The 14,754-nt window shown below is 40.0% G+C and overlaps 1 protein-coding gene across 1 annotated transcript in view; it reads left to right on the forward strand.

Annotated features, from left to right (window-relative positions):
- The window catches only part of LOC138750445 (E3 ubiquitin-protein ligase ZNRF3-like), a 206,244-nt gene that overhangs the window by 115,403 nt on the left and 76,087 nt on the right, over positions 1–14,754 (forward strand). The window contains exon 2 of the mRNA XM_069912487.1: positions 12,745–12,870. Coding sequence (XP_069768588.1) covers positions 12,745–12,870 — 126 coding nt within the window. The remainder of the gene's footprint in view (positions 1–12,744; positions 12,871–14,754) is intronic.

Genomic DNA, 14,754 nt, shown 5'->3' on the forward strand with positions numbered 1-14,754 from the left:
CTATTGGAGTGCTACTTTCATGGCCTTTCCCTAGGCTACTAAAGTAACTTGGAAAAGGAGTAAGCCACTCAAGCCCACTCTGCCATTTAATAAGATCATGACTGATCTGATTGTAATCTCAACTCTCTATTTCCATCCATCTGCTTGAACCTTTACAAACCTTTACCCACTAATTTCACCAAATCTTCAAGGAAAAGCATTCTAAAAATGTACACGTTTCATTGCCTTGTTTTAAATGGTGTCCTTGTTTATTTTTCAAATAATGACTCAGAGCACTTTCTGGCAATTTATAGGACGTTCGCTTTGTTAATCCCCAGAACCAACCCACCTTTCCCTGAGTGAAACACGAAAGTCTGCAGATGCTGTGATTGTAGTGAAAACACAAAAAGTGCTGGAGGAGCTCGGCAGAACCATAGGAGGTAAAGATCATCTGTAGATGCTGTCTGTAGTAATAATGCATCCTGAAGAAGGGCTCAGGCCCAAAGCATTGCATCTCTCCCTCCTCTGGGCGCTGTGAGCCCTGCTGAGTTCCTCCAGTATTTCTCTGTTTTTACTGTCTTTTCCCAGGCTGCCTGATGACTTACTTGCAACAACAAAGTTTCACACCACGTTGATGTGCACACTCAATTTCCTGCCAGACTTGTCTCGAACCACTGCACAACTTATGCCTGGTCTTCATGCAAGAAGAATATTCTAATTTTTTTTCATACGCCCAGTTTCCATGTCTTTTCAGTCACATGTCCATCTGCAATCTAACCCTGTTTCACAAATGGTGACATCTGCAATAAGATGTGTATGCACCACATGGCTGGGAAAATGCAGTTAGATTGATGGTTGTATGTCTAAATATTATCATGGAAGTATGATTTACTATTTTGTAGGTGGTATTTCCTGACAACACATAACCACTTCAATTGCCAACTCTTGGACTAGGGCTTACCTGCTCCATAGCAGCTATGATTGTATTTCTGGAATGTTATTCCCATCCTTTCACAAAGCTTTGAACTTTTCTGATTTGTTTCTTCAATTGAGAATCTGAGACACACCATCAATGACTTCAAAAGACTGAAGTTGAGCAAAACTACTGGGCTTTTATTCACGATAGAATGAAGGCACGCCCCTGCTGGTCGTTTGTCCTGAGGGGCAGTCACCTTTATTCAGGAGCTGTGGGCAGGGCCACAGGTACAGTCGGCCCATGGGTGTGCCCAGACAGATAAATATATACATGCAATGGTTTACCACACTGAGTGTACAAGTTTTGTTGATGCTGCGTTTGTAATAGAGCACCCTCTTTGGAATGGGATGGTGCATCAAAGAAGGAAAGAAAGGATAACTCGTTTCTTCGTCCTGGTTGCTAATCTATTTGACACACAGGACTGGGGATTATGGGTTCTGCATTGGCTTGGTTAAGGTCAATGCTGTTGATAGTTTTCTCTCGATATGTAATCATTATATAATCACCAGAGAGCTGAATTATTGCAGATTTTAAAGGGACACTATCATCTTTTATGAAAAATGATTATGCAGGATCAAAGTTTGGCACTAGTGTTCTCGAAATCTATTTTGTTGGAGCCATGCAGTAACACACTGGCATGCAGATTCTTGCCAAAAAAACAGAACATCAGCATAAAGTTGGTCTGATTCTCAATGTACCAATTACATAAAAGGATTTGCAACTGCAAATAAACCAGCAAGATCCATAAAAGCAAATTGTACAAGCTTTTAGCATTACTTAGCGAGGAAGAAATTAACAGAAATAAACATGTCCTGTCTGCCTGGCAGGGAATGTAATTGGAATGGACAATAAGGAATTGGCAGCAAGATTAAACAATTCCTTTTTATGTCTTCATACTGGAAGATGCAAAAACACATTCCAGAAATAGCGCAGAACCTAAATCCCAGAGCAAATGACGATCTTAAAGGAACAGATGTTGCAAAAGACTCCATCAGTGGAGCATTTAATGGAGCTGAAAGCTGACAATTCCCCTGCATCCATTGGTATTCCTCCCAGGGAAAAATAAATGGTAGTGGATGCATTGGTTTTGATTGTTCAGAATTCAATACATTTTGAAATGCCCTCGACAGATTTTTAAGCGAAAAAGGAGAGAGAAAACAGTGAATAGTAGAATAGTTAGCCTGATATGATTGTTAGAAATAAAATTACAATTTATTATTAAGGGAGTGGTTACACAGAAAATGTAAATGATCATGCCAGACCAGCAAAGTTTATGAAGGAAGACCTCTTATTTGATGAATCTGGGTTTTTTTAAAGATTGCAGTTGATGTTGGCTAAATTGTTGATGCATCTAGATTGTCAAAAGACATTTGAGGCAAAATTGGCAATCCTGTGATTTTGGATCATGAATTTGCACGGGCTGAGAATTGGTTAACTGACAGAAGATATGAACTAAATAGTTTGTTTTTAGGTTAGAAGTCTGTAACCAGAGACATAGTAAGGGTCAATGCTTGGACTCTTTATCAACTACATGCAATGATGTGATCAGCTCCCAGTATAATGTATCTAAAATTTCAGTGATGCAATTAGTTTGTAGAAAAAAATTAAGCAAGGACAATGTGGTAGAGGCCGGAGAATATGACAAATTTAATATTATATGGAGGGGAAGGGGTGCACCTATCATCTCTTGCCTTGCCCCCCCCCCCCCCTTTTGTTCAGACATTTGCCGGCATTCTCTCATATTTTGATGAAAGGCTTAACCCAAAATGTCGGTTATGTATCTTTGCCGTTGCTACATAAAGGAAACTGTTCGATGTGCTGAGCTTATCCAGCATTTTGTATTTTTACTTCATCCATGATGTCTACAGATTTTTGTGATTTACGTCAAAGGTTATGAGATGGATACAGAAAAGTGGAACTGAGCCCATGATCAAAGCAGCACTGATCATAGTGAAAAGTGAAGGGTTCAAGTGGACTACTCAAGCTTCTATTTTGAAAGTTTTAAATTATTTTCTTGACATTACAAGTGGATTGCAGTATAAGAGTAAAAAAGTCGATTGTAATGATATTTGCCTTGCTGAGACCTCACCTATGTACTGCTTAGAGTTTTAGCTTCTTTACCAAAGGAAACAACACGGTCAGAGGAAGAAGTAAGTTGAAAGTAAATTTTGCTGTGAATATCCTACTGTGAGGACAGTGAGGACCAGAGAAGGTCCTGGGTTCAGAAGAAGAAGGAGGGAGTGGAATGTAACGTATAATTTTTAAGGAAAAGAATCCAGAAAATGCAAGATATACTCAACAAATCATGCTACATCTGTATTGTCAGTTACTGTTGTAATGCAGGGTCACTGACCTGAAACATCAGTTTGCTTTCTTTCTCCTCAAATACCACCTGATTTAGAGTGTTTCACATATTTTCCATTTTAGTCAGACAAGCATTTGGAAAAAATTTGGAATTTTTTTATTGCCACAATTTTTAGGGACTCGTAAGGAGAATATTTCTCATGACTGGAAGTTTTAGAATCATGGGCCACTAAGAATAAGTGGTCAGTAATTTAGGAATATGGTGGGAAAAATTCTTCACTTGGTTTTTGATTCTTTATGATTTCTCTGCTCCGGGGGCTGTAGATATGAAGTCATTGAATAAGTACAACACAAAGCAGGCCCTTTGGCTACTGAGTCCATACTGAATATCAACTACCCTGTCACTAATCATTTGTAAAAAAAATTCTCCCTACATTCCTTTCAATTGCCCCTCGATTCCACTAGTCCAGTACACGCAAGGCAGATTACGCCAGAATATTTGCTTAGCAACCTGAGATGAGGGAAGAAAGCCCACACAATCACAGGGAGAATGTGTAAACCCCAAGCAGGCAGCGGCTCCCAGGGTCAGGATTGAACCCAGCTCTTTGGTGCTGAGAGGCAATGGCTCTTCTAGCGGTGCCACTGTGCTGTTCATAAGTGGTTTACTGGAAATTCACACGGACAATCAGTTCTATGATTCAATCTTGTGACTCATTTAAATATAAAGGAAAGGAAGGCTATGGAATTGATTAACAGTATGTATACATATGATTATTTATGTGATCATTATGTACTATTTATTGTGTGCTTTTGTGGGTGCACCATGGTCTAGAGAGATGCTGTTTAATCAGGTTCAATATGTACAATTAGATGTTAATGAACTTGAACCTGATCAAGAGATAACAAAACCATGCTGAGTTTGACTATTACCCTTTATCTTCAGTAGCAAAGCAGCCTCGAAAAGCCAAGTGACCAGCGCCTGCACCTGTGTCTTACCACTTCATGTTACAGTAAATGTGTAAAAATGAGCTTGCTAGAGATCCACTTTGATCTTCTGTCCATCTGACAGGTCAGATAGTCAACATATTAAATTGCAAAGCCTTGGGGGACCTCTTTTCTGAATGTCATCTCCCCTGGGTTTCTGCCTTTTCTCCTGGAAGTGCTGTTGATGAGCTGACCTGGTTGGTGCAGGTTGGTGATGTTTTGTCACGACTGGGCAGAACACTGATGCTGCTGGTATTCTGCACATGGCAGCCCATCCCTTGCGCCCGGACTAACTGATGCACGATAAAGAGCCAACACTGCCACTTTAAATTCCAGTTCACAATTCTGCTCTGGAAATAATGTTGATCAGAGCTGCTAATTGAATAATTGACTGGTTTACCACAGGACTCTTCTGTTCAGAGCTAACTTCTAATCCAGAACTATCAGCTTACCTTCTCGTAAATGGAGTGAAATCTGTCCCATATGTTAAGCTATGTATCATATCGATAGAGAACAGGTGCAACTGCTTGTTAAATTTTCTGTTTCCCTGGTAACTTTTTTTTATCTCCTCCTTTGAGTTCTTCCTAGCTAATATTATAATAGCACAGGAGATCCAATTTAACATCCGTCTATTTGCAGGTTAAATCAGCACATGTAGTTTAGCAATATCTTCAGGTAGACCACTGAATAAAAGTGTTACTTGTGGAATTGAATGTTTCACATTTTTACAGTACCTTTCACGATCTCTGTGGCAGAAGCCATAAACACTGAGCTAAAGCATATTTTTTACATCTCACTCCTAAATTGCCAATTACCAATGAGGCACTCTGGTGCCTTGACCCAGATATTCGAGCTGGCCAAAACACTTTCCCACCATCTTGCCTTCTCAACCCCTTTATAACCTAATGGATCTGAGTATTCTCTCTCCCTCTCCCCCCTTGTAAACTGAGGTTTATCTCTGTTAATATAATTCATGCATCAAAGGGATTGCCCGGAGGTTTATCTCCGATTGGTAGTACTGAATAGGAACAACTTAGTCGTATCAATTTGTGTATTCTGGCTCCTAATTTCCTTCCATTAACAGTGGAGCTGAATTTTGGAGGCAGGTACAATGTTCTGTTGGTATAATGCTTCTGACTGAGGGTGGATTTCTAGCCACTGGACAATTAAAAGCCCATTGTGGACCAGTGCATGATCTGAGATTTTGACAGAAAGTGGCACTCTTGTTGGTGCTGGATTTTAGACAGGAGGTGAACATGAGTTTGATACGTAGCTTCGGTTAGTTGTGAGATCAGCTCTGTGCTACATTATCTATGCCATGAAAGGACATGTTGCATTCTGACTGGCTGCATTTCCCTAAAGAACACAATATTTAAAAAATAATGAACAAAGTTCTTGAAGTTAGGAGAATATAGCTGGTAAATGCAAGCTTCTCAAATATATTGTGTGCACCAGTCAGCTGGTCAAACAGTGCAAAGGTAAAGATACAGAAACAACGTTTCGGGCTTGAGCCCTTCATTGAGGTATGGAAAAATGTTGGCAGGTGCCTGAACAAAATAGTGGGGGGAGGACCACGGTCTCAAAGGCATTGTGTTTTTACTTCACCATAGTGTCTGCAGACTTTTGTGTTTTACTGTTGTGTGCACCAGGAACCCTGGCATGCTCCAGTAATTTAGTCTGGATCACAAATGTATCTCTCCATGGGATTTGAAGTGAAGATAGCCTGCTTAAATTGTCTTCCAGCTGAGGGGAGGGAGGACTCTGTTTTTACTGGAGTTGTGTAAAAATCATTTAATTGAGGTTGTGTTTACTGTCAGACGCGTTGTACAATGTGCATATATGACCAAAGTTCTTTCTTGCTGCAGCTGAATAGGTATTTCTAAAGAAAAGCTGTATTGAATTAAATGAAAAGGAAGAATAAATGTCAGTATATGTCGGATAATAAATATTCACAGTAATCCTGCAAAAAAGTGAGTTGAATGAGGGTAGGCAGTCCTTTGGTGGTGTCGATGCTGTCCATGGTTAGTGGAACAAGGGAAGGTTGAAGAGTCTGATGGCTGTTGGAAAGAAGCTGTTCTGGAGGTTTTGTACCTTCTGCCTGAAGGTAGCTGTGAGAAGAGGTCGTGATCAAGGAATTGGCTTTGTTTAAATAGCAGTTTTCAAACTGTCCCCTTAAACTGGTATTCCACTTTAAGTATTCCCTGTGCCATAGGTGCTCTCTGATTAGTAAGGGATTGGTTAAGGTGGTATGTGAGTGGAAAGAAAAGGTTTGAAAAACACTGTTTTAATCGTACCTAATTGAGTCGTTATGTGCACGGTTTCATAACTCCAAAAGAGATGGGCCAATGACAATTTTTCTCAAGCAAAATATTTCAGTAACAATTGGGTCTAGAGCAGTGATTCTCAACCTTTCCTTCCCACTTACATACCACCTTAAGCAATCACAGAGCACTTATGGCATAGGGATTACTTAAGGTGGAATGTGAGTTTAAGGGGGCAGTTTGAAAACCACTGGGAAGTTTTTGGTGCAAACTATTGTGAATCACAGTCCTTTGAAGACTAATACATCTGAGATTTCTCCCCATCCCCAACTAAAGGAAATTTCCTTTGAAATGAGATATTTCCATTACTTAATAACTAGCTGCTCCAAACATCAGGAACTCTGGATTTGAATACGATGCCCAATTCAGTACGAGATAGATTATCAATATGAGGTCCTGATCTGCGCTTTTCTTCTTCAGGAACAGATGTCATGAATTTTTCCATCTGCTATAAACATGGGCGTTGGAATCCTTTTTCCAACATTCACTTCAGATAAATGGATTTCTCATTTCTGCAATGTGACAACACTGGAGATAAGTTGGCACTTCCCTTGGTTTTAAGCTGACCTTTTGTAAAAGGCAACCTTGTCAAAAGTTCTGTTGGGGTAACTTATTGCATCCTGTGCTCCTGCTGCAGCTTTCTCAATACCGGGAAACTGGATGCAGTCTGGCAGATCTTTTTTTTTTAAAACACTTTTTTTCTGTCCATAGCCACAGCAAAGAACTCCAAGTGGCCAATCATTTTAATTCCACGCACCATTGCACACTGTTCATGGCCTTGTGTACTGCCACGATGAGGCCAACTGCAAATTAGAGGATCAACATCTTCTATTCCATCTTAGCAGTCAACAACAAGACTGCATCAATTTCTGGTCGCTTTCTTTTCATCATCTTTTTGTCTCCCATCCTCCAAAACTCCAACCCCTTCCCTTCCTTCTTCTATCAGAAAACGATCTTTCTTAGCCCTCTATTCTCTCTCCCCCAGTCACTTCTCAGCTTCTATCACTTCTCCACTCCCACCTATATCCACTTATTGCCTGTATTCCTTTCCCTTCTCCTGATAAAGGGAGCAGGCTTGAAACGTTGGCTGCCTTTTACTTCCTAGGGATGCTGTGTGACCTGCTGAATTTCTCCAGCACACTTGTTTACTGTATTGGACCCCAGCAGATTTTCTTGTTTACCCCCTTGTGAAAAGTTGAAATTGTTGCTGCTTTCATTTTTTTTAATATTGGCTGTTTCCAAGTAAAATTAAAATTTTACATCAAACCTGAAAAACATGAAGAAAGATGTTATCAACATGGCATTCCTCCACATACCTAGCTGATAAATGCCACAGGAGACGTGCCCCTATTTACAAAAACTGAGGGAAATGTTAATTGATCTCTGAATTCAGTCCACGAAGCTGAAGTAAATAAGAAATCTGCCGATGCTGGAGTCTAGTCAAGTATTGTATACAAAAATGCTGGAAAAACCTTGCGGGTCATGCAGCATCCATGTAAAATTGTAGACAGTCAGCATTTTAAGTCTGCTGTTTGAAACTTCACAGAGTTGGTGATATTCTTGTTGAGATAATTCTGCTTGTTCTTTGCATTTGCTTCTCATGCCAAAACTTCTTCCTGAGGGTATTCTCCAAATATATAACATAGTATATCATTTTGCCAATATACTCTCATTATGTACTTCAAATGATTCGCATTTACTGAAGAAACATGAATTATCATTCAGTAAAACAGCTAACAAGTAATCCTGTGCTTTATCACAACTAAAAACACAGATGTTTTGAATTTATACCTTGCAAATGTAAGCCAAAAATAGTGATTATTACTTATTCAGATGCAAAATAGTACAGATGTTGAAGATTTGCATATATAAAACATACAGGAAATGCACAGCAGCCATTATTACCTGTGCCAGTTTTTTTGAAAGAGTTATCCAATTCATCTCTGCTCTCCTGCTCTCAGCCAGAATCTTCACCTCTCGGGGGCAGGGGGGGGGGGGGGGGGAACAACAAAGGATGAGGTGCACTTCTGATTATGTATTGACTTTTTTTTATTCTTCCAAGTCTTTGAAAATTGCCTTAAGATATTTTGTGCCTTTCATTGTGGAAATTTAATTGAAATGTATACTTTAAATATAAAAAAGAGTGTGAAAAAAATACGTCTTCAGCTGAATTGATTTGACACGATCAAAGGAAAACTTGTATGTCCACAACATCTTAGTATCACTTTCAGGACATCCCAAGTGTTTCATAGCCACTGTACTATGTTACAGCCGCATCGCTGCCATTATGTAGGAAACATAGCTGCCAATTCATGCTCTCACAAAGTTACGTAGTAACAACCAATCTGTTTTGGATATGTTTATTGTTAAAATTTCAACGGTTGTGCAATCTGCATTGTAAGAATTTATTTAACATGAACATTGGATTAAAGACTGGCTTCAATATCATGACTTCTTAATCTAATAAATTTGTGTAACCAGGGAGATAGAAGAAGAGTAAAATGTTGCTTGTTCTGTTCAAGTTACAAAAAACATATAATAATGAGTTTATTGTCATACACAGACGTACAATGAACATGCAGTATGCACCAAAATTTTTACTTGCTGTAATGAAACAAATCATGGTTCAATAGTACAGACTGGTATTTTTGTGGTTCAGAGTAGATAATGGATAAGGTAGAAGGGTGAAACTTAAGAGCCATTGGGGAAACAAACCGTTCTTGAACCTAGAAGTGCTGGGCCTCAGGCATCTGTACCTACTTTCCTGAGGTAGCAGTTGAGGGTAGGCTGTGACCAAGGTAATGGGTGTCCTTTGTGACTGGTGTCTTGAGATAGCATGAACGAGAGGTCTGTGCCCGTAATGGACTTGACTATGTTTGCTTCTTTCTGCAGCCTTCTGTGTTCCTGGACACTCACATTACCAAACCAGGCAATGATGCAACCAGTCAGTGTACTTTCCCCAATGTGCCTGTAGAAGTTTGACAGAATATTCAGCAACATGCCAAATCTCCTCAGACTATTAAGAAAGTGGAGGGATTGGTGTGCCTTGATGGTTGCCCTGATGTGCTGGCTCCAGGAGAGGCCCACTGATATGTGGACTCCCAGGAAATTTTCTGACTGGTTGCCCTGATCTGCTGGCTCCAGGAGAGGCCCACTGATATGTGGACTCCCAGGAAATTTTCTGACCTCATGATCGCCCAAAAAAGTTGCACATCAGATGATCTTGATATCAAGCTACATGCAAAGTATCGTAATTTAATGATGTTCTTCCAGCGGAAGCAGAGCTGCATTACTTCTGAACTTCATGTCAGATGATCTTTGATGTGTGATTAGTGGTGAAAGCATCAGTTAATTTGTATATTGGAATTCTGAATTAACAGCAGTGTGGTAAAATGTTTATTTTCTCTTTTACCAGTTGTTAAGGGCGCTCATATTCAATATAGTGCCACGAGTATTATTGGGCATTCAGTTGATACCTAGCAATTAATTTGCGTTGAAACTGCCCACTAAAAATATTTAGACTCTCACGCAAGCAAAGAAAATTGTAATCATTGTCCAAACATTCCTGAGGGAAACCATTGGGGCAGGTTTAATAAGTGAGGCTATTGGCCAGTCCTGTGATCCAACCGGTCGGTATACACAAACCCCTGCTTTGTAACCAAGGCCAAGCATTATTAGAGGTGGCTGAAGTATTGCATGTTCTGTGGTTAAATAGACAGTATTCCCTTTGTCTGACTTTCTAAGCCATATTTAATAACTGTCAGAAAACCATTCATGCACTGTTGGTTCAGGTCTGTTGTCGTCAACAATCTCCATGAAGTTTGCCAGAAAGATAAACACATCTACAGTCGGTAGATAAAAGATTCAGTACTTTGTTGACATATTGTGTACCCTCCTGCTGCAATATTTTTTTTACAATTGACCTAATTGCCACTAAGGCTGCAAACATAAGCATCGCACAGTGGCGCAACTGGTTTAGCTACACTCCCCCACAGTGCCAGGGACCTGGGTTCAATTCTGACCTTGCCCACTGTCTGCATGGAATTTGCACATTCTCTCTTTGGCTTGGTATGGGGGCACCAATACCTCTGAACAGGAAGCCCTGCAGATAGGTAGTGGACACAGCCCAGTACATCACAGGTAAAATTCTCCCCACCTTTGAGAAAATCTATATGGAACGGTGTCGTCAGAGAGCAGCAACAATCATCAATGACCCACACCATCCAGGAGATGCTTTGTTCTTGATGCTGCCAAGGAAGGTACAGGTTCCACAAGACTCACACCCTTGTGATTCAAGAACAGTTGCTACATCTCCACCATCAGGCTACTCAACAACAAACTTAATCACTCATTTAAGGACTCTTACTTTGAATATTTATTTATTGTGTATTTCACTGTTTATTTAAATTAGTTTCTTTATTTTAAATTAGTTTATTTGTTACATTTCTCTGTTTTGCCTCTATCTTTTCTCGAGTATAGTTTTTTTTTGCACTACCCATAAGTAGAAATTTTGCCTGGCCCGCAGGAAAAAGAATCTCATGATAAAATGTTTGTATTTTAACAATAAATCTAAACATTGACTTTGACCATGTGGGTTTTCTTCAAGCACTCTGGTTTGCTTCCACACCCCAAAAATGAGCAGGTGGCTGGTTATAGGTCATTCCAAATTGTCCTTAGTATGTTTATGTCAGTCATTGAATCCAGGGGAGAATGTGGGGAGAACTGATGCTAGGTTGGTGTGTTGGTTGGAAACATGCTGTACATCTCTGATTCTAAGTGTAATGGTGAACAAGTGGAATCTTTCCCATCATATTGTGAAACCCAGCTCATTAATGAGTTTTCTCATTCCGAACCTGGGATGTTGAATGAATATATTTCAACATGAAATGTTGGCAGAGGTGCAATATCAGTATTAATGTAGGTAATGAAGGACATATTAGTACGTATGTAGTGTTCAAGATTTATTTATTAGGTTCCAATGGGAACTCACTTCATCTAGTTTTAACATATGAAAGAACAAATAATTTATTGGAACAATTCACAAGCCCAGGCAACAAAAGGTGGTTGACAGACAATGACTTTTTTTTAGGAAGTATGGCCGTGACTAAGGCAGCCAATATTTTCCCAGCAACTTCTAAAAGTTTGTGCTGCTAATTGAAGGATGAATATGAACTGGGACACTGGAGTGAATTGCTGCACTCCTTGAGATAATGGTGAGGAACATTTTACATCCACCTCAGAGATCTGGGGAGCCCATGTGAAAAGAACATGAGCAGGGGAAACCTTTGGAAAGAGGAACGGGGAGGGAACATTTGAACTGTGGTGGGGCTTGAGGATTTGTGCGATTGAGATATGTACATTAACAAATGTGTATTTTGGAGGGGAGGGGGCTTAGATGCAGAGGCCATGGATGGATAACACTCAACATATCTACTTGAACATTTAGTGGCTAATCCATCAAATGGCCCTTGAAGTTTGGCCTTGACTGGAGTGCTGGCCTGAAAGAGCGTCATACTGAACCCAAGGTAAAATTTCACATGGTCTGACCAAACAGATTGTTCAATGGAAACAGCCAACATGAACGGAATTTGTGATACTCTTATTCATTTATTCCATCTTTCCTTCTAAGATGTCTCCCCACCCCATATACGAGTTTATATTTTTCCATTGCATTCTTGTTGGCAAAGCTGTTGATCATTTGTAGTTCTTGGTGATGTGAGTGAAAAGATGAATCTCTCTGTTTGATGCTTGTCAGAAATAGAGGTTAGCTGGAGAGAAGAATGAAGAAGAAGGGGGAGGAAGGCACAGTCCTTGAGTATTGTCCTCACACTTTGAATGGTCTAATTTGACTGATCTGTCTTGGTATGAAGGGTTGGGGCGAGGAAGCAGTCACCACCCATAATAAAGATGTGGCTAAAGTTGTCCCTGTATTGACCTGCATTGCTTTGGTGTGACAATGTTTTCAGTCGTAACTGAAATAAATACCAGGTGGAATTACTAGTGCTTCCTCAGATCTGCAGTGTTAAATGGAGTAGGAATTTCTGCACCAAAGAGCTAAGCAAAAGATCTGGTCTTTAAAGGAAGCGAGAAATTAATCTGCTCATCAAGAGCCAATGAAATTTGTTCAGAATGAATATAAGCATGTGCCCTATTAACTTTGTTGTTGCTGGTTCTCCCCAGATGCACCCGTTGGGACTATGCAACAACAATGATGAGGAGGACCTGTATGAGTACGGATGGGTGGGAGTGGTGAAGCTGGAGCAACCGGAACTGGATCCCAAGCCCTGTCTCACTGTTCTGGGCAAGGTAAGGCAAAGCTGGATGATTATCTGGAGTACACAGACCTGATCTATGTAAATTCCCTGTTATGAAGTTTCCAAGGATCATAAAACAAACTTGGTTAACAGTGTTTGTCTCTAGCTTAAAACTAAACTTTAACGGTTCAGGAGGTTGTCGAGCTTCAGATTTTGCCAAACATCCACTGCAGTGTGAGCGATGAAGGCTACAGATTTAACACTGCTGTGAAAATAGTGGAGGTGAGAGAAAGCACTGCCTTCATTGAGGGAATGCACAACGGAGAAAGGTCAGGTGCTGAAACCTCCCATAATTTTGTGCAATCAGTATTGACTATCCTTGGCTTGCAGCTAAGACATGCCTCTGAAAGTGTTAATCCCTTAGAAGGTTAGCAATGTTCTTTGCGTACTTTATGTTGCATATTACGCATGGCAAGACACGTGGAGCAAAAAAATTCAGTCATCCATAGGATGCCTAAGGATGCACCAAGTCCATGTGACACCTTTGGATTCAGATTCCTTGCTCTGTCACCTGTTTAACTTTCCCCATTGTTGTTGCTTTCTTCTGATTTTGCCTACCAGATAGTTCCTGCATTACAACAGCAATCTTAATCATTCATTTCACAAATGCCTGGGTTGCATCTTCGCAAGTTTCCTTGAACATTGAGTAGGGCTCAGGCCCAAAAATGTCATTTATCTATCTTTACCTCCTATGGACACTGCGAGATCTGCTGAGTTCCTCCAGCATTTCTTTGTTTTTCCTGCTGCTCAGATCTAGAGATTTAGTTTCTTTAGTTTTACAAGGCAATAATTTTCTCCATTTTGATCCCCATTAGTATTATTTTCAGGCTGCGGTGAGGCATCCATTTTGATATCTTCTTTGGTCAAAAGCAAGGCCAAGTATTTACATTTTAAATTTAAATTTAGACATCCAGCACAGTAACAGGTCATTTCGGCCCATGAGTCTGTGCCATCCAATTAACCTACACCCCCCAGTACATTTCGAATGGTGGGAAGAAACTGGAGGCCCCAGGGGAAACCCATGCAGACATAGGGAAAACGTACAAACTCCTTACAGACAGCGTGGAATTCGAACACCGGTCCTGATTGATGGCATTGTAAAAGCGTTGCGCTAACTACCTTGCCAATCATGCCACCCTTCTTAAGTCGTTTTGCTATTTCCCTGTCATTACTTGGGAATATAGCTGACTCACCCTCTTGTAGCTTGATTTCTTTATGTTCCTGTTTGCATTTCTGGCATATGCATGAGAACACAGTCAGCAATAATACCAGTCACGGCACTTTCATGCCTTGTCCAGTTCCCATGGATAAATTGTAAAGTTTTAAAACAAATCTAATTCCTGTGCTTCATCTTTCATGTAATTTGGCACAATTCCGAATCTTTTATGTATTTTCTCTCTGCCACTCAAGGTTTGTTTGACTGTTTCCTTCCTCTCCTTTCTTTCATGTACCCTACCTGACTCTTTAGAGTTCAAAATATTATCTCTCTGAACCTTTTTCAATTGTTTTTTTTTCCTTGAATATGGACCCATACTATCTGCAGTGTGACCTGAAGATGATAGGGAATATGTTTGCTGATATGTGATGACCTGATTATAAGATTAGGGCAGATAATACAGTGTCCCATAATCTGTGAGGCCCTCTTAACAATAATGCAGACTTGCATTTTAGAGTCGCATTTCAAGGCTTGACAACTTCTTAAAGCGGCCGCAGTTTATTATTTTATCCGGAGCTGTTGTTATACACACTTGAAAGATTGACTGAAGCACAGAAACCAATTTTTACATTTTTCATGTGATAAATTTGCAAATTTCTATCCAAGAAATAGAATTTAATAAAATTGAATCATCTATCTTCAAATCTATCAATCACATTG

This window comes from Narcine bancroftii, unplaced genomic scaffold (assembly GCF_036971445.1).
Source record: "Narcine bancroftii isolate sNarBan1 unplaced genomic scaffold, sNarBan1.hap1 Scaffold_151, whole genome shotgun sequence".
Classification (NCBI taxonomy): domain Eukaryota; kingdom Metazoa; phylum Chordata; class Chondrichthyes; order Torpediniformes; family Narcinidae; genus Narcine; species Narcine bancroftii.